Source organism: Pollicipes pollicipes, unplaced genomic scaffold (genome assembly GCF_011947565.3).
Source record: "Pollicipes pollicipes isolate AB1234 unplaced genomic scaffold, Ppol_2.1 Scaffold_6052;HRSCAF=7182_pilon_pilon_pilon, whole genome shotgun sequence".
Lineage (NCBI taxonomy): Eukaryota > Metazoa > Arthropoda > Thecostraca > Pollicipedomorpha > Pollicipedidae > Pollicipes > Pollicipes pollicipes.
In genome coordinates, this window is record NW_023596805.1 from 4,308,318 (window position 1) to 4,328,897 (window position 20,580).

General features: G+C 50.9%; 1 protein-coding gene across 1 annotated transcript; it reads left to right on the plus strand.

The window, feature by feature from the left end:
* Positions 1-2,219: 2,219 nt before the first annotated feature.
* Positions 2,220-18,304, plus strand: LOC119104541 (geranylgeranyl pyrophosphate synthase). Its single transcript, XM_037228258.1, has 9 exons — positions 2,220-2,374; positions 3,962-4,086; positions 5,961-6,115; positions 10,732-10,876; positions 11,900-12,020; positions 13,506-13,645; positions 14,469-14,603; positions 15,624-15,732; positions 16,007-18,304. Exons 2-9 carry the CDS (start codon positions 3,997-3,999, stop codon positions 16,054-16,056), a joined length of 945 nt encoding a protein of 314 aa, XP_037084153.1. The 5' UTR covers positions 2,220-2,374; positions 3,962-3,996; the 3' UTR covers positions 16,057-18,304.
* Positions 18,305-20,580: the final 2,276 nt, after the last annotated feature.

Genomic DNA, 20,580 nt, shown 5'->3' on the forward strand with positions numbered 1-20,580 from the left:
GGCCGCCTTGGCCGGGTCCGGCCCGCGTCTCTGGCGTGCCGGCCGCGGCCGCATGAACTGTGGCGGCTGGCCGGCGATGCCTGGATCGGGAGTAACGTGAGCTCTTGTCATGCTGTGTGTGCGTAGGAAGTACACTATCAAATGCACTCGGTGCAAGTGATATGAGCCCCTGCCGATTCGCCAACACATACACTAAAGCAAAGGTGTAACAGCGGGGTGGTGAGCCTTTGTACGGGGATAACGTATGATGCGTGACGGAATCCTCACGTAAGTAAGATTTTGTTAGACGGTGAAGGACGCTAGGATTCTAGACGACTGATTGACATCACTTCAGAATATTCCCAAGATTTGACTTTGAATGATCCTACCATCGGCTCTTGCGTAGTCTAATACATTTAGTTCATGTCCTAAGGTCGCCACTGCCATCTCCCGGCGAGCTTGAAGTACTGCAAGTGGGTGCAGGGATGGCAATTTTGCACGACTGGTTTGGCAACCGCTCAACGTCATACAAACGCTCCGTGACGCAATCAAATAATGACGCATTGAGGAGCATACTCATTAAATAACGAAACTGCGTTGTCTAGAGCAGTATTTCCGCTTAAAGGAAGTGCCCACGTTAGTATGGGATTTTAAATTGAAAAAGGTGTGGGGAATGGTATGGAAAAAAGGTGTGGCCTGAGGTCGGTGGCAGCGGCCGCGATAAAGGTCACTTGACGTTGGAGTGCAGGACGGACAGCGACGAGCATTACGGCATGTTAAGCTTTCGCTATCAAATTCCGCCGTTGTCCTGGAATCGCGCAATCGGATGGCAGGGCTGGGCTAGATCTGGGCTCATACAACAAACACTGCTTAGCGTGAACTTTGATCTTAGAAATCCATCCATTCAAAGGTCGAGATTAATGACAGCGCATTTTTAGGTATCCAATGAAAGCAGCACGTTTTTGGCCAAAGTCCCATTGAGCGCCGGCCGGTGCAACTCACTGATCCTAGACAAAAAATTACTTGAAAATGTGGTATGGCGCCAAACCGGGGCCAAAATTTTTCGCGCACTAATAGCATGTCCACAGGAAATCTTAGCTTTAAACAAAGAAGCACCATTTGGCAGGGGGATGGTGGGGGCCACTGTGGCCTGATTCAAAGACAAAATGGAAATTGGAGTGAGTGTGTGATTTGGCCCGGTGGCTTTGCCCTCCTCCCCCAAACCCGCAGCTAGATCCCTAAACGCAGACCCAGTGTTGCCCTCCCCCCCCCCCCTCCCCACATACACGTAAGGGTTCTCGTATACAGTCATCTCTTATACAGTGCATCTACCAAAACTAGAACCCTCCCTACCCTCCCCAACATAACAACACAAAGTCAAAAAGAATTATGATCCGTTAACTTGAAGCACATCCTCGGGTTCATTGCTCACCAAGCTCCTGCAGCATTTCGAAGTTGGATTTTCTTTTCATAAAAAACTTGCTTTTCGTAGTCACTGAGATGGACCCAGTCAACCTCCTCGAAGAAACATCGAATAGAACTAAAGTTTTCTTCCGCCATTGTAAGAACAGCAGAACACTATCTAAATTCAACACAACCGAACAAGAAAACTGCGAACAATGAACTCAGAAAGAAAATGTGAATACAACAACCATCAACGTAAAGCGCAATCTGCGTAAAATTCTACACCGGAGAAAACTTGCTAATGGAAGACCCAGATCTTCGTCAGTACGAGGGCCGTAGATTAGGCTTACAACAGGTTAACCAATGATAAACTCGTGTCCTTTTTCACCGTCAGGCCCTCGACAGCTCTAGCTTCTGCGCTTCAACTGAACCCCTCCCGCTTCAACTGCTTGACGCGTACCCTGTTTTCCGTCCACGTCCCCAACCGACTCCCGTTACTTCTGCTGCTTCTGCTTCGAAATTTCCCGCCCTGTTGATATGGAAGTATTTGTGATTGGGTGGATTTTGCTGTCTTAGTGCAAATTGTAAAATGAAAGCAAGATTTTAAATCCTTTCAAGGCTATTCAACGGGTTAAAATATTTTTGGTATGTCAAAATATTAAAAGAGCATTTGAACTGCTATTAAGTAAGAGCTCTTGTGGCTCCATTTGCGAGCAAAGGTAAGAGAGCAAAACCGCCACTCAGCTGATCGGTTTCGGTGGGGTTGTACCGCAGTAGTGACGAACGTGGAAGCCCGTGGTTAGCGGGGGTTGGTAGGGGTGGGGCGTTTGCGATTTTGTGTGCATATATTTGTGGCGTATTGATAAGAAATTGGGCGTCTACGATCGTTGGTGCTCTTTCTGTCACAATAGAAGCCCACGTGACATATCCAGCGTTTTTTTTCTTTTGAACTAGCTGTCACAGGAACTTTACAGTCTTCGATTTTGGAGCTGTAAGCATGATTTTCTGAGTAGGGGAGAGCGGAGCCCCCGTAAAACTTACCATTATAGAACCAAAGAAAAAGTCAAATTTGATTTGCTTGTATGTATGAGGTCATGGTGATTGGTCTCATATAGAAACACACACATGCACATGCGCCTCAGCAAAGATGGATATCCTGAGTTAGGGGGACAGCCTTGGTATCCCCCATACCACTCTGATCCTAAGTATATGAGCAGTACATGCCATATTGATAAAAAAATTGAGCCTTGCTGAATGGGTGCTAGAATTTTATGTATGGATAAAATGCAAACTTGGCTGCTGTTAACCATAAAACAGCTTTTTTAATTTAACAAGCAACAGGGAAATAGTGTTGTTTTTATGAGATGTTATTTAGTGTGCTGTGATACAGCACAATTATTTTAGGTAGTGTCAGTGTTAGTATGCTTTTATGGTATCACTGTTAAATGTGGTTCATCTTCAAATGAAAACTTTGTAGAGATAGTCCAGTATGGATTAATTGAAATAGAGTCAAGCTGTCTCACAAGAAAAAATGTCATACTGATAAGAAAATGTGTAATCTGAAATCCATGCATGTGCAAACATGAGCATGAACCCCAAAAATAGATATGGAGATAATTATCTTTTCACCATGTTGGCCTTCAAAATTAAAAACACCTGGGGTCCACATTATACACATCTGTTAGATGATGATGCATGGCCAGAATCAGCTTCAAAAGGCTTAAGTCCCTTTTGTGGAACATTTTCATCCTCAAAATGCCATATGCATGCCAATGTCTATTAAAAGAAGGTGTGCTGTTGCAAAGGTGCAATAATAGCATCAGACACAATCTGTGTGTTGTGCTGTCCCTTCATGGCATCATTTCTCACATGGGTAGGCATGTTTTGTGGGGTTGAACATTGCAATAATTTTGTCTTTAAATAGAGGTGCCAAAATCTGGCAAGATGCATACATAAAAACAATAAAGCTAAGAGTGCATGGCAAGTATACTGCATTCTTCCATAGCTAGCAGAGCATCATGTGTGACCCTGTTGTGCAATCCAAACCATGATACCAAAAACAATACCACATAAAAATGTAGCTGAAATAACCAAAATAGGCCATGACAAAGACCAGGCAGACATCTTAGATAAGATAGTGGTGGTAGCCTTATTCCTCAAGAGAAAACCCAGGAGACTGGAGATATAGATGGGTTGATATTTCAGTAACATGTCTTTATCAAAACAATAGCAGAGGCAAGTTCCAAATCACATGCCAATGGTACTAATCAATTTTAAAGCTTTTTTTAAAACAGCAAGCCACAATTTTTCAGGACACCAACATTCAGGGGATTAAACAAAGAGCAATTTGCCAGCAATTACGGTGCCTATCTCTGTGATGCGGTGCCTATCTCAGCATTAGAGCACACAGACACACATGTACATACAAACAAACTCAAGCAAATAGGCATAATGGATTCAAGCAAATAGGCATTTTGTGAAGATATTAGTGAAGTATTCATTGGAGATCACACACCATTGCCTCTTCATCAAGTGCAGCCTTGTTAGTGAGCATTAATCCAGCTGTATTGCCCTGCAGGTCATCCATTGCATCAAAAAGTGACTACTAAAGTGATGGAGAACTCAAGAGATTCTGCTGGAGACTGTAAAGATGGCCCATCTGTTGAGTACCTCAGCATGTCTGGAGATCCTGCTCAGGATAAGGTCGGTACTAATTCTGTCAGGTGTAGCACATAGAATCTGAAGATAGAATGTGATCATTTTAGTGTTATCTATTTGTTTCCAGGTACCGAAACTTTCTGCCATTCGGTTTCGACGATGTTGTGAATGTCATTGCCCTGAGCAATGAAGTACTGTAAGATGTGCTTGGCAGTTGTTACTATTGTTACTGATTATCACGAGTGAGGCTGCTGGGAAAGGAGTGGGCCCTCCTTGCACTGCGAAAGATATCGTTGTGGGCGCACTGCCCGTGCTTGCTGCTACACCTTATAGAGGCTGATATCTTTCCCATAACTAATCCAGGCTCAAACGGTTAACATGGGGGCTTTATGACGCACTCAGCTGCCGAGGCTATACGGCGGCGCCTACCTCTCACCATGGTGGGAATGGCAGGCCTCGGAGAAATGGAATCCCGTCCCTCTGGTTCCCTGAACGCGCACTGGTTAACGCAGATGCATTGACCACTGCACGATCGGCACCCAAAATTCCACCCAAATTTCACCCAATTTTTGAAAGATGTCCTGCATAAATTGTTCGAGATTTCCGAGTGAGCTGTCGGCTCGGAGGAACTTCCCCGCGGTATGGCAATGGCAGCACGAGTTCACGTCCTCCCTGGATTAGCACGCGAAAAGGGAGAGTTCCCACTTGCGAAGCAGCTGGAGGATACAGAACGGAGTGGGGCCCAGATCCAGATCCAGATACAGATCTAGATCTCGACGACCCGACGTCGCAGCGTAATGAGACCAACATTCTGGCGGAGCTAAAACGGAAAATCGCGTCTTTAAAAACATGGGCAGGCTTGTGCAGACGGTCACACGCTCTGGTGCCCAAATCCCCAGCCCCACCGCACTGGGCGCTTCTTGGAATCTATGCCAAATCTCAGCAGCGGAAGAAGGTAGACGTGAAGCGAGCCGCGTGGTGTTGGCGATGGTACGGGCTACAGCTCGTGAACGGATCTCAAGGGCGTTCGGGACCGTTTGTTCGTCAGCAGTCGGCCCGGAAGCCTCCAGAGTCACCTTTTCCCAACCGAATTTGAATATGTGATGCTGTGGTTGTGTCGTAAGCTGAGCGTGTAGCAAAATGGGCTGTGGCCTGCACCGGGATTACGCCATGAAGCCTCACGGGCGTGTAGCCCTGCTTATTACGATATGCTCCCTAACGATTTTCGTTTTTGTAATACTTCTGTCAGAATGGGAAAGGGATTTTTTGCGGATTTGTCAGTAATCTTGACTAAAATAACCGAGCTAATGCGTGCTAATAGTTGGTCATTTCCGTTATTCAACTGCTTGTTACTTGATATTCCTTTATGTTCATTGGCGGTTAGCAAATGGTACAAGCCGCCACAGGCATCCTATAAAATCGATTGATTTCAATTTCGAAGCCAGGTGCCTCGCCTGTCATGTAGGTTATAGACAGAGCACATTAATCAGATGGTCGGAAGCACCAGCTTTCGTCATGCATAACAAATTTTTCCACCAAGTAATGTTCGCATTTAAATGTCATCTTTGTTTTTGGTTAGTTGAATTCCATATCTCTCCGCCCCCCCCCCCCCCCCCCATGTAATGTCTCCACCTCGCTGCAAAGCCTGGTAGCCCCTGCCGTCGCAGCCGCGCCCCAGACTCATTTGCGGATTACCTGCTCTAGCAGACGCTAGACCCGACCTCCTGGTGATATACGTTACCCGTTTCCTCAGAAGCGCTATATACTTATGAACAAAATGGCGTATATAACGCGAAGTTGTCTGGCATCTTCGAACTGCAGATTGCGCGGTCTCTGAAATCGTGCGCCAAGGTACGAACCCAAGAGCGCGCCAGGGGTGTGCCCGCTCCTTCCTGACCTTGACCTCTACCCTCCGGCAGATGCTGCTGCAGCCCTTCCAGTACATCTGCCAGATGCCGGGGAAGCAGATTCGCACCAAGCTGGCCCAGTCGTTCAACTACTGGATGAACATAGCGCCCGATAAGCTGGCGGAGATCGAGCAGATTGTGGAGATGCTACACAATGCAAGCCTGCTGTAAGTTGCTGACTTCATTGATTCAATGTTCAACTTCCTCGATTAACCGTAAATGTCCAAGCAAGGAGGAGAGGTCTGGTGTACAGCCAAAAACATGCAGGATGTGCAGAGGTCGTGTGGTTTGCCTTTTTGGGCGTTGTTTTCTCAGCACAAATCATGTGATTGTTCTGAGACGCATCTAGAATGATAACACTCACAAAGCACATGTCAGGTTAGCTATGCCACACTACGCCATTGAAATTGCTGCGGCTCGAGCTAATCACGTGAAGTGTGCTTCCTTTTTTTCTTTTTTAGGTTGAGAAACGGCAGTTATGCCTACCGACTCGTGCTTTTCTGTCGCGCTTTCATCTAGTGCGTCATTAAAGTGAAATGGAACGTGCTGCCCAACATGGGCTGACCAGCGAACCACGAGATCCCTCCAAGTTCTGCGTAAATGAGCGTTTTTGTCATTGGTAGTAATGACATATTTACGTACCTGAACCTTCCATTCAAGTGGACAGGAGGGTCTTTAGTTGGCTTGGCTCTTTACCATCAAGAAGTCGCACCTCGGAGTCCCCCCGGCGCTTTGGTCCAGGGGCAATACCGGAGATTATCCGGTCCGAAATCGCGACTTAGTAGAGCGGACTTGTTTATCGTTCTGCCACGCATGCGCGTATAGTCGACACAAATCCAAAATCCAAAACAAAAATATCCAAAAAAATCCAAATTCCAAATCCAAAATCCAAAACACCGCGCCCCATTCCCGGACCCGTGTGCTGTCCCAGGTTTCGTGTCTCCCGATGCTGACGTGCCCCGTATCTTCACCACACATCCGGTGCCTACGTGGCCCGCGCTTGAGGGCCCGCGGAGCCTGCATTTCATGTATTTTGACCTGTGCGGGGTTAAAATACATGAAATGCTGCATGCACCATCATAAACATCACCCGAGAAGGGGTTCGGCAGCGGGATGTGTTTTGTCTTTCTTTATTTTGTGTTCGGCGTTTTAAAACGAGCGTTCATCATGTACCCAGCAAAGTGTCATGTGATGCATACCTACATCACCAGTCGGCTAACGGCAGCCGTCGGCCAGTAGCACTGTTTTCGAAACCGCTCACTCTTTGAACAAGACCGAAAACTGGCTGATCATTCAGTCATGAAACAAAAGATTGTAGAGATCAGCATGATCAGATAGTACAGCTATGAAAGTCGGCAGGCTGGTGTACTGTTTTCTATTCTGTTCTGTTCTGTGTTCTGTGATATCCACCAAAGGATATTTTCGCTTTTTTTGTAAAAATTTGGCCACCGCCGCCGAAAATTGCAATCGCCACAGACTCATTGATATCGCCGCCGAAAACGCGCCTGGCCAAACCCATGGCCGGCCTGTTTCGGAGAATTGTGAGTTGTAAGTTGCGCACGAACGCCACAATTACGATCATCAGGCTACTGATGGATGTTAATATGTGGTTTTGTGGGTTTTTCAACCAACGCCCGCCGCTGCCACGTCCCGCAAGTTGGAGCGGAGCGGGCCTCTGATTGGTTGGAACCCAACTGTCACGCGAATTCGTACAGCGTTGTGGTTGGTGGAGCCGGGTGAGCTCAGCGCAGCGTGACCTGTTGCGAGGCCGGCCCGAGGGACGAGAGATGGGCGTCAAATGACCACCGCAGTCGGCGCGCCCGCAAACCCCAATAAACATCAAATTAGATGAATGGGTGACACAAGCGTTGGCACATTTGCTTCGCTGCACTCAGTGAGAAAACGTAGAATTTTGAGCTATCCATATTTAATTATCTATCTTTTGCAGTTTGATTGATGGTTTTAGCCGCTCTGGATGTCGAGATATGGTGCAAACGTAAAAAAATTGGTGGTGGTCACTCAAGCTCACACAAAATGTCTGATAAGTGTGGTATTTCCCTCGATAAGTTTTCCGGTTCATCATACCAGGATTGGGAAAACTGGTTGGATGGTGACAAGCTGTTCGCCGACGTGGAGAAAAGGTCAACCGAAAGGAAAGTGAGCTTCATTCGCTTCTCCGTGGATGGAAACGTAAGGGCAGCACTCCGGCAGTCATACTTTCAGCCTTTGGAAGACATCGATGCAACTGCTAAGAAGGTTCTTGCTGAAGCCCCGGGCCAGCTGTCGGCTGCCAGAGACGTCGATGCCAGGCAGTATCGTGGAGATGTTCAAGATTATGTCCTACGCGTACTTGCGGGCGGACGCCATGCGTAACCCCATCCTAGTGAAGAAGCGCGTTCCAATGTCGTATTGCTCCACCTTCAACGAGCCATCCCTCCCGGCTCGCCCTCACCACCGCCTGTGCCGCCACGTCGCCACCGCCCAACTAGATGCCGACGCTGCCTCCGCCGCCCAACTTGCTGCCGCCGCCGCCCATCTCGCTGCCGGCTCCGTCCAGCCCGCTGCCGCCGCCGCCCAGGCCGTCGCCGCCCCCGCCCAGCTCGATGCTGCCACCCTTGTCGCCGCGGTCACCGCTGCTGGCTGGGTAGGAAGCGTTGCTGGCGCGCGGCGCGGCGGGTGGGTATCCGACGTCAAGTGAAGTTCCTCAGCCGGGGGTACGGTACACGCCGGTCACCATCAATGGCCGACACGTCTCAGCCATGGTCGACGGTGGTGTTGATGAGGTGGTCGTCCGACAGGACTGCTTGCCCCCAGATGTGCGCGTGCAACCTCCAGACAAGACAATCAGCCTTGCGGATGGGGGACTTGTCTGGGCATCATTGGTAAGACCACTGTGACAACGGCCTTGGGGTCATGCGTCCGCCTGGTCGACTGTCACGCGGCAAGCAAGTTGTTTGGTCAGCGCTTGCTGGGTGCCAAATATCTTGCCGAGGTAGCAGCGTGCTTGGACATGAAAAGAGGGCTGCTCGTTACACCAGTGGAGCTACTACAGCTACTACAGCTACTGCTGACGTGCCGCCCGGCTGGATCCATGTCACCCTGTGCTGGAGTAGTCTTGAAAGATCCTGCTATGATCCGAGCTTGGAGTGAAATGATCTGTCCTGGGTGAATCTGTTCTTTGTCCAATACTACGCTTTGTTCTTCGTTGGCTGGGTTGGAGGGGGAGGGGGGGGGGGGGGGTGATCAAGAAGCTGGACATGCAGTCCAGAAGGAGGGGGAACCAAGGAGTACGTGAGTCACCACAGCCGCCTTAAGCCCTGCAAACCGCCGCCAGATCCAGCCGCTAGCTGTGGCCGACGTCAACGCACGTCCGGGCGGTTTATTCTAAAGAGTGTTCTGACGACATATTGTGCTCCTGAGCGAGCTGGTTTTCCGTCCGATGTCCATTTTCAGGGAAAACACAGTTCGCTCCCAGCAGCACCTTCCCCGTGCCCCGTAAACCTACGCTTCCGGGATGCCTCATCGCCAACGCCGAGTGAGCCCTCGGATAGCTGGTTGGTTTGGTTTGTTTTGTTTTGTTTTTTGTTTTGTTTTTGGATTAGAGCCCTTTCGACCAGGAATGATCATTTCAGGGCTATGGGATGAAGGGAAATGGTTGACGGTGGGGTAGACTTGCATGCGCCAAGGGGGCCAACCGCCGAGCTTTTTACCCGCGCATGCGCGCTGAGTACCCGGTCATGATCCCCCTACCCACGTGGCCCTTGGCCCACTCGTGGCTGACACATGCAGTCTGCCCCGGACAAGCGGGTTGTCGCAAGGATGCAGGATGAAGCAAGATAGAGGATAAGAGGGAAGGATGATGATGGTGCTGATGCTGATGATGATGATGATGATGATGATGCTCCCGGGTAGACCAGTGTTCACTTGTGACGCAGCCTCCCGTATTGGGTGGTGTGACAGACGAGTTGGGTTTGGCCCGCGCACGTATCACCGCTAACACTGAGCCACACTGAGCTACACTGAGCCACACAGGCCACTCGCCGAGCCATCTCCGCTGTCTGATCCGGTGCGTCGATCTGGGCGAGTGCGAAAGCAGCGACGTCGTAGACAGTGGGTGGCACAGGTTGTTGTAGGCTTTCACACGACAGACGCATGCTTGTTGCTTTCTGCTGCGCTTGAGGAAATTCGTTGACGCTACTATGCTTTTTGCAACAGACTCGAACTGCATATTGTTCACTGGATTATGTGCCTTATTGTCGCTTGGCGTATTTTGTCATTGGTTGATGTCATGTGAGTTTTGAGTATTTGTAAACCCAGCGTGTGATATGAGTCGAGACTCGCGACACTACTAAGCTGTCGTGGCTGGTGGGCTTTTCAATTCATCGACCAAGCACACTGGCAAGGGTTTTGAAGGTTGTCTGTCCTCGTCAGGTAAATCCCGGCTTTGTCCGGAAGGTGATACCGATGGCAATGATGATAATATTTACGATGCTATTGTAATAACGACGAAAATGATGGCGGTGGCGATGTCGCTTCGGTTGCCGTTATTCGATGAGAATGGTGGTGATGACGATGGCGGCGGTGATGATGGTGATAGTGGCGATGGCGATGACGATGGCGGTAGTGACGATGGCGATAGTGGCGATGGTGATGAGGATGGCGATAGTGACAATGGTGATGACGATGGCGACGGTAATGACGTTGGTGATAGCGGCGATGATGGTAACGATGGCGATAGTGACGATGGTGACGACGGTGACGCATGTTGTCTGCGCCTCCTCAGGATTGACGACATCGAGGACCGGAGTATCTTGCGTCGCGGCATCCCAGTGGCCCACAGCATCTACGGCATGGCCAGCACCATCAACGCCGCCAACTACGTCTACTTCATGGGCCTGGAGCGGGCGCAGGCGCTTGGGCACCCCAAGGTTAGCTCCGCTTGGCGGGGACGGGGACGGGTGGGGTGGGGGTTTGCGACTGGGATAATCTATCATGTTAGGTTTGGCACGTGTTGGTGATTTGGTATGACTGGCTTGTGCGCCAATGAGAGGTGCAAACCTGCATGCAGGGAAAGTGTGCTTGTTTTAAGGTATCATTTTCTGCCCGTGCTATATTGCAGAATTTGTCCTTCCATGAAGTGACGGAATTTGTTAAACTTTGAGTGCGAATTGTTTTGTTCTTGAAGTATGTTTTCATGCCTCACAAGTCCGGAACCATTGAATCCCTGGCACTTGTTGAACCTCTTTTTGTCGGTGATGAAAGGAACCCGAAGCGTGGACAGAACACAAGTAGCGCTGCGTGGCCTCGTCCTCTCAAAGGAACACTGCGTGGCCTTGGCCTCCCATAAGGAACACTGCAAGACCTTGCCCTCCCATAAGGAACATTGCGTGGCCTTGTCCTCCCATAGGGAACACTGCGTGGCCTTGCCCTCCCATAGGGAACACTGCGTGGCCTTGCCCTCCCATAGGGAACACTGCGTGGCCTTGGCCTCCCATAGGGAACACTGCATGGCCTTGTCCTCCCATAAGAAACAGTGCGTGGCTTTGTCCTCCCATAAGTAACATTGCGTGGCCTTGTCCTCCCATAAGAAATACTGCGTGGCCTTGTCGTCTCATAAGTAACATTGCGTGGCTTTGTCCTCCCATAAGAAACACTGCGTGACTTTGTCCTCCCATAAACGCACTTCCCGGCCGAGCCAAAAACTTTGCGAAATTGCTGTCGTTAAAAAAGTGTTTTTTTTTCTCTTAGCGAAATATGGTTGCTAGTCTCCCGGATAAACACCTTTAGAAACAATGCAAATGGGAGAGGACTGTTTGGCCCACTGTTGCGCTGACTGTTCCCCGCGCCAGACCGAGCCCAATTATGCGCCCGGGGCGAAAGGCCCAAAGCTCCGCCCACTGTGCCGCGCTGACGCGTGATGACGTCACGGATGACGTCACGGACGTCGGCAGGCGACCACGGTGTTCTGCGAGCAGCTGCTGGACCTGCATCGGGGACAGGGAATGGACATCTACTGGCGGGACAACTTCCACTGTCCCACCGAAGAGGAGTACAGGCAGATGACCATCCGCAGTGAGTGCCGCTCGGGAGGTGTGCGCGAGTAGAAGTGCCGCTCGATAGATAGCAGAAGGACATTCTGCAATTGGACCAAGTGTATGATATGACTTGGATGGTGACTTGTGGTGACTGGAGTGGTGACTTGTGACCGGGGTGATGACTTGTGGTGACTTGGGCTGTTGACTTGTGGTGACTTGATGCAGGTGGTGACTTGTGGTGGCCGAGTGTAGTGACTTTTGTGGTACTCGGGTAGTGCCGCTCGACAGTTAGCCGCGTTTGCTTCTGTTTCTTTCGATATCTCTCATGTGTCTCTTTCGGTGTCTCCGACTGCGATGCCTTGCTTTCTCCTGTGATTGTCTCGATCCGTCAGCCTGGAGACCACATCATGAGACAGGTGGCTAAAGAACGCGAAAGTTCTAAAATAAGATCATTTAGATTTATTCGGGTGTTCACACTCGCCCACCAATGAGCGTGTAGGAATCCGCCCGTATTTTCACACTCACCCACCAATGAGCTTGCAGGGATCCAAAAGTATGCTCACAATCGCCCACCAATGAGCGTGCAGGAATTTACCCGTATGCTCACACTCACCCACCAATGAGCGTGCAGGGATCTTCCCTGTGCTCACGGGCGGTGTACGTTGCTGTGGTATTTTGCGGATGTCAGTGTGGCTGCTGGAACAGGATTTGTGCTTGACGATATCTTGGACATATAGAATTATCTCTAAAATATGGTGTTTATGTAAAATGTGGTTTAAAAAAACCCGCACCCTGCACCCCCGCAACCCATACCCCACACCCTACAACTCAAAATCCACAGGATGCATCCCACACCCGCAACCCACAACCCACAACCCACATCCTGTGTCCCATTTCTGCACCCCACACCCCGCACCCCGCATCCCGCACCCCGCACCCCGCACCCCGCACCCCGCACCCCGCAACCCGCGACCCGCAACCCGTTCCCAGAAAGCTGTTCCCTTCGCTCGGCATCCGCCAGTTACGCGTCGCTGAAAGGGGTTCGAACCGCCAAACGGCCCAATGGAGACAGCGCGCCGGCGTCACTCGCCTGCGGCGGCAGCACCAAAGAGCCCCGGAAGGTCACCCCCATCAGGTCGCGGACGGGGAAGTCGTGGGCCGGCCAGCCCCTTCCGGCTGTTCGTGACCTGGTGGACGTGGACGTGACGTGACGTTAAACCTCCCGGCGGAAATCTTCCACCCTACGGTTGTGTGTGACGTTCAGCGGCGTGACGTTATGTGACGTCACGTTCGGTAACGTGACGTGTTATGACTTGACGTTATATGATATGACGTTCGGTGACGTGACGTGACGTTATGTGACGTGACGGTATGTGATGTGACGTTCGGTGATGTGACTTGTCGTTTGGTGATGTGGCGTCATGTCACGTGACGTTATGTCACGTTCTGCGACGTGACGTTCTGTGATGTAACGTTCTGTGATGTGACGTTCGGTGACGTGACGTGCGTGTGTCGCCGCCAGAGACGGGTGGCCTGTTCGGGCTGGCCACCCGGCTGATGCAGCTGTTCTCCAGCTGCCAACACGACTTCAGCAAGCTCGCTTCCACGCTCGGCCTCTACTTCCAGATCCGGGACGACTACGCCAACCTGTGTCTTGAAGAGGTCAGTGACCCGCGCTGGTGGCCTTAGTGACCCGCGCCGGTGGCCCCGTCCGACATGGGGTCGGTGGCTCGTAGATGTGATGTGTGGTGGGTCATCGTGTGATTGCATGGGATGCCAAACCGTCATCAACACATGAATCGAGATGAGAGGCCATAGTTTACTGATTATTGAAATGACAGCTTGTTACTAACAAAGACTTCGTAGGAATCCATTCATGAAGAAAATGTTGCATTGGTGGACCGGATGCTCTCGTTGCGTGAAATAAGACGACAGCTAGAGCAGCAACAACAGCGGCGTGCCCTACATAGAGGGGTTCCGCCTTATGTCCAGTAGGAACTGTGCAGTGCGTTAGGGCGAGGTTCAACATACCGCGCGATCTCCAGCGACCTTATGATAAGGCACTGACTATGCTGTCGTCGAAAAGCAAAAAGGGCTGAGCGCGACCTGGCCAATTGCTTAGAAAAAGCCTAGATGCCCAGAAATATACATTCGTGAATGTGCAGGTTTCAAAATTTCGTCTTTGTCTTTGTCTTTGTCTTCTGTCCAACTTGTCCAACTTTGTCTTTGCTTTGCAAGGTACAGTTTTTCGAGCTGCATCGAAGGGTATCGGTAACTTGATTGCCGAAAGATTGTGCGGGCCATTTGACCTTTTGGCAGAATGGCAGAATAGCTTTGCCTGCTACTCTATCTACCATACAGAAAGCAGCTTGAGTCACTTGAACATGACAAAGGCGCACTCTGACATGTCTGCCTCGAGAGCGCTAAGAGCGCCGCGCTACGCCAAATTCTTGAGAGGGCTACCTTATTTCTTGTCGCCCGGCAGTACGCGGAGAATAAGAGCTACGCCGAGGACCTGACAGAAGGGAAGTTCAACTTCCCCTGCATCCACGCCATCACCAGTCGGCCGGACGACACGCGCATCATCAGCATCATCAGGCAGCGCACCACCGACATCGAGGTTCGTAGCTGCGTAGGCGAGTCACCGGGGTTGTGAGTAGACAGGGCGTGAGCGAGGGTTCGATTCCCGGGATGAGCAAATCACATTTTGCGAGCGTTGTTTCGGATGTATAAGCAGTTTTTTTGACGGTGCGCGTGTTGCATTGTTATAACATACGTCGAGAATTGCGCAGACACTGTCATGTCTTGTTCAGCTGACCGCCTCAGGTTTTTTCGCGTTCGTCATTTCTCCGTTGTCAGTAATATTCGCCCAGTGTCACCTTTTACGATTCGCTGAAACTGAGATTGTTCAACGCTGGAAAGCGCGAAGAATGAATGAATGAATGAAATGAAATGAAAATATGAATCGCGGCAAGGCAAGACCCGGGTCCCGACTCCGCATCACCACCTGATTAACTGACCGCATTGTGCTGGATGGCTCAGGCTCGAGGTCCGTCTTTCAGTGTTACTTTGGTAAAATGCACTAATCAAGGACGCGTCTCGGACCTGCATATTTATGAATGTTTTAGAGCCGGTGCAGTGCATGACTAACTGCGCAGTCTTTACGACATAACTGACTCAATGCCATCGACACCGATCCCACGACAATTCTAATGGCATGTCATCATGTCCTATTGAGTTGGTGACAATTACTATAGAGTTATAACTCCGTCCCAGCGATTGGTAACGAATGAGGCCAACTTGTACCCCACGGCTCCAGCTGTCATCTTCTCTGACCTTGTGACCTGTCCTCCATAGCTTTTTTGATCTCTTGACCTGACATCCCCAGCACCTTCTCTGACCTCATGACCTGACGCCTGTCCTCCACAGCTCCTCTAGCTTTCTGACCTGACCTATACTGCTCCCTCTCTGACCTATGACCTGGCCTCGACAGCTCCTTATCTGACCTGACGCGACCCGGGCCCGGCCCTCTGCATCTCTTGAGTTCTGCCCGAACCTATGGACGTCATCGCATCCGTTTCACACGTCACCGCCCCTTACCGGCTAAAACCGGTTAAACTGCCTTGTTTTCTTCTCCCAGGTGAAAAAGTACTGCATCGTGCTGCTGAAGCAGTTCGGTTCCTTTGAATACACCCTGGAGACGCTCAAGTGTTTAGATGCTGAGGCTCGTGACCAGATAAAGACGCTAGGTAAGGGCTTCATGGGGAAGCGACGAGGTGGTGCACCCGTGTAAGGAAGGTCCGGGGTTCGAATCCAGGACGGAGGTGCTAAAACGTCACGCCAAGTGAAGTGCATAAATTACCACGTTTTTTCATCGACTCATCTGTAAAATACTGTGACGCGATTCATCTTGCGATTTGAGACTTGCTTTTGCCGCAAAGTTGCAACGTCGTCGTGACTTCCACATCTGTCTGTACTTTTATTCGGGCCACCATCACCGGCCTACTTTCTCTGCCCTCCCAGGTGGAAACCCCCAGCTGGAGATGGTGTTGAACTCCCTCAAGGTGTGGTGAACAGCGCGGGCCCAGAGGCGGCGCGCGGGCATCCGAGAGCGTCTTACGCCGGTGGTGGCCGGAGGAAGAGGTCCAGGAGGTCGAGGCAAAGCCTGCTGTCCTGGAGAAGAGGGCATTCCTTGATCAGCTACGGATCAGCTACCGTGATAGATGTTTGAGCCTGTTGCGTTAGTTCCTGGTGTTGGTTGACCTCAGCACGGCCGTGCTAAGAGCACGGTGCCATGTCGCTCGTTCAGTTCTCAGTGGTGTGTCAGCGACTTGATTTCCAGACCGTCAACGGATGTTTTATTTTTGTAAGGCAGGTTTCCTCTGGCCAGGCGTTAATCAGGGCTGCGCTTAGCGTGGTGTGAGTTAAACTGTTGCAGTTCTTTTTCGCGGTCAGTGGCGATGTTTTGCTCCGTCTCTTACCTTGTTTTGACGCACATACGACGATATTCCGTCCATGCTTGGGAAGACTTGGGCCGATGTCGCCCGGATCAGAGGCGAAGATTAGCTCGGTTACAGTTCCTGGTCCCCTTTCGTTGCCACAGAGCGAGGCGTCCGGTCTCTTAGCTAAGGGCGGTACGAGGGCGGTTCTCTTTGTGGGCCACGAACACGATGATTGGACGCAAAGACAGCGACCTGGCTCCTCCTAACTTGACATCCCCTCCCCTTCCCCCTCCCCCCTGCACAGGTGGGTACCATCGGCCAAAGCTGAACGTTTGCGATCACGGCGTGAATGATCACTGCATGATCACCAAATGATCGCTGTGCCGGCGTGGTTTGCCGCGGGAGACGAGTCCCCACACCGAGGCGGACTTGGACATTACGCCTGGAGGTGTTGCATGCGAAGAGCCGAGTTCAAAACCACCGTGTCTCGCCAGCCTCTGACGCAATGCAGCCAGCGTCTGCGTTTCGTAGTCTGGTGAAATCGGCCCGCTTGATCTGAACACGGTTTCTCGCCATTGGCTAGTGGTACCGAGTGCAGCTGTCTGCCCGTGACGTCACAGCCGCTTGATCAAAGCTCGGGTCTGTCCAGGGCTCCATCATACTAGCAGACAATGTAGCAGCGCTTGAAGACGTGCCGGGCGTGCCGTCATCGGTGCGCCGGGCGCGACGTCACGGGTGTACTGGGCGTGACGTCATTGGTGTACCCGGCGTGGCGTCATGGTGTGCCGGGTGTGACGTCGTCGGTTCTCATTGGCAGGCTAGGAATGTTTTAGCAGGGTTACGAGCGCCTTTAAGGCTAGAACTGGCCGCAAGAGCATAGGGATTGTGCGGGTATCGTGATCCCCCGCCATTTTGATCATCGCGCTGATGAAACGCGCTGAAACGCTCGCCGTGCCGTGGCGTTGAGGCATCTGATCTCGAGCAGTTGGGAGGTGCCAGGCTTCGCCCTGACGGTGGGAGGTATAGCTGAGTCGTGCCATTCCTGCCACGTCGGAGGGCTTCGAGGCCATGTTGCCGCAGTCACATCGGACGGCGAAGTCAATGACCACTACCTGTACGATTTCGTGGTGTGGGGTTGGCTTTCAGGTGTTGCTTTTGAAGCGTGTCATGGCAATGTCCGGCGCTTGTCATCGCCAGCTACCATGGCAATGTCCGGCGCTTGTCATCGCCAGCTACCATGGCAATGTCCGGCGCTTGTCATCGCCAGCTGTTATGGCAATGTCCGGCGCTTGTCATCGCCAGCTGCCATGGCAATGTCCGGCGCTTGTCATCGCCAGCTGCCATGGCAATGTCCGGCGCCTGTCATTGCCAACTGCTCTCTGCTTTGCCCACTTGGCATGGCATGGGCTTGGCTTGACATGGCCGGACCAAAGGGAAGGAACCTAGGGGGTGTGGGCATATACCCTGGGTTGGGTTTGCACGGATATTTCTCTAAGAGGGAGAAATTTGGCCCGTAAAATGGCTTAGGGTTCCAAGAGCATATTAGTCAGCAAAGACATGAACGTGCCCCAGTATCCGACGCCTTGTGATAAATATTGTAGGAACTTGGCACAATGCAGGCATGGAGCATGATGCACACATTCACACGTTATGTTCGTGGCGCCGTTTGCCGCCCTATGTCTGAAAGGTTTAATTGACCCTCCCCCCCCCCCACGGAAAAATCCTGGATCCGCCTCTGACGGTTGTGAGTTACACGGTAGCATTGATTTCGCGGGTCTCACTGTGACATGTGGTGCCCGCGTGTTACCCCCGGCCTGATCGTGCGCCGTGAGTGGTGTTGGCTGTTGATGTATTTACTGAAATACATGTGTGCAATGATTTCATTGGGCTCTTCATGTCCGTTTTTTAGCTGCAAGAAGTGTTGATAAATATGCGTAAGAAATTGCGCACAAGGCCCCATCGCGGCTTTTCCGCTCTACACGTGTTATTTTCAGTTTTGCATAGCAATGTGAAGCAGAATTTGAAATGTGCTTCACTGTTCGCTGCGTCATCAACTCCGAGGGAGATGTTGATGACGTCATGTGGCTGCCGTGTCCACACGCAGGGGTGTGGTTTCCACAAGCATCGCTACGCTATGGGAAGTGAAAGCGTTTTCCGTGGCAGTTAAGTGGTCGAAGTTTCCGCCCACGGATCGCGACATTGTGGGTTCGGACATCGTAGCTGTAGGATACCTTCCAAGCTGTAGCATATGGCTGCGCGCTAGAAGTCCACCGGCCCGCATCGGGACTGGCCCACAGGTGGTTGCGGCGGAGGAGCAACGATCCGGAACGTCATGTGGACAGCGACGCCACTGACCGGGACAAAAATCCTCTTGATAAATATATATTTATAATAAATCTTTGTGGCAAGTGTATATTAGAGAGAGAGAGAGATATACATATATATATATATATATATATATATATATATATATATATATATATATGTGTGTGTGTGTGTGTGTGTGTGTGTGTGTAATTACTACTTTAATGTAAAAATATTTATAATAAATGCCTATTCAATCTGTCCTGACGCGTCCGCCCGAACATTTCGCTGAAGCTTCTAGTTCATCAGTACCACTGCTCCAGCGGTTTAGTGCCGTTAGCTGCAGGATTAGGCTTGCGTTGTTGCCAGCAACCGTCATATCTGAGCAGACATTAAGGATATCAGCTGGTAGAGCGGTCAATCATATTTTTAGAAAGGTTTTGGCACGCCCCTCCCCCCCCCGCGGCCGCCTGAACGGGATCGGCTAGTTTCTAAATGCTTATAAGGGTGATTTCACGCACACGCACCGTTTTCTCAATCGTCGAATTTTATTTGCACGCAGGTAAAAATTGGGTAAGGCAGGAAGGCGTGTTTGTGATGCCGCTCGAATACGATTATGGAAGTGGGGGCTACAACACAGAAAGACGCCCACATGACATCGAGCGTGACCAGCGGGTAAAACCCCACCCAGTATCGGGCGTGACCAGCGGATAAAACCCCACACAGTATCGAGCGTGACCAGCGGGTAAAACCCCGCAGCGCTAAAACCCCACACAGTATCGAGCGTGACCAGCGGGTAAAACCCGCACAATATCGGGCGGTGACCAGCGGGTAAAACCCCACACAGTATCGGGCGTGACCACGGGGTAAACCCCACACAATATCGAGCGTGACCAGCGGATTAAAACCCCCACACAATATCGAGGCGTGACCAGCGTGTAAACCCCCACACAATAATCGAGCGTGACCAGCGTGTAAAACCCCACACAATATCGAGCGTGACCAGCGTGTAAACCCCCACACAATATCGAGCGTGACCAGCGTGTAAAACCCCACACAATATCGAGCGTGACCAGCGGGTAAAACCCCACACAATATCGGGCGTGACCAGCGGGTAAAACCCCACACAATATCGAGCGTGACCAGCGTGTAAAACCCCACACAATATCGAGCGTGACCAGCGGGTGAAACCCCACACAGTATTGGGCGTGACCAGCGGGTAAAACTAATCATTCCTGGCAGCAACGCAAACGGTACCCCCAGCATTTGTCTTTGGGTGGGCTTGGTGTCTTTGTGAAACAGCATTGAAGCAAATTCCCCTCCCCTCCCCCTGACGTGACGTCTCATGCATGAATGCGTTCCTGTGCGGCGTACACTTTTGCTGGAATCTGGTTGGATTCGGAGTCTACCCTGATTGCGTTCAGGCAGAGTGGTATCGATTCCTTTGAAATTGGTTTGGGTCGGAGTCGTAGTTAAGTGACAAAAAAGTTGTCAGTGATTGAATGCCAATACAAGCATAGGGTGCATGGTTATGGGTTTGTGACATAAATATAAGTTTTATGGGAGACATTCATAGCTTTATGGGGCTATATCGAAGGGCAAACTAATTAATTTGCTTGCGCATCCAACTGCAGTCTGACATGTGAGCTGTAACTGAGATATATGCGACATTGTAACAAAGATTTGGTATTCATGGACGGCATAACATGCAATCTAATTAGCTATCATTGCCGGAATCGACTCCATGATGATCTACCAGATATCACACCACATATTTCCAAGAGCTGTAATGGAACTGCGGCTGAGTGTGACGCCGAGTTGCTCAATCCACAATCAGCCCGGTGTGTTGTG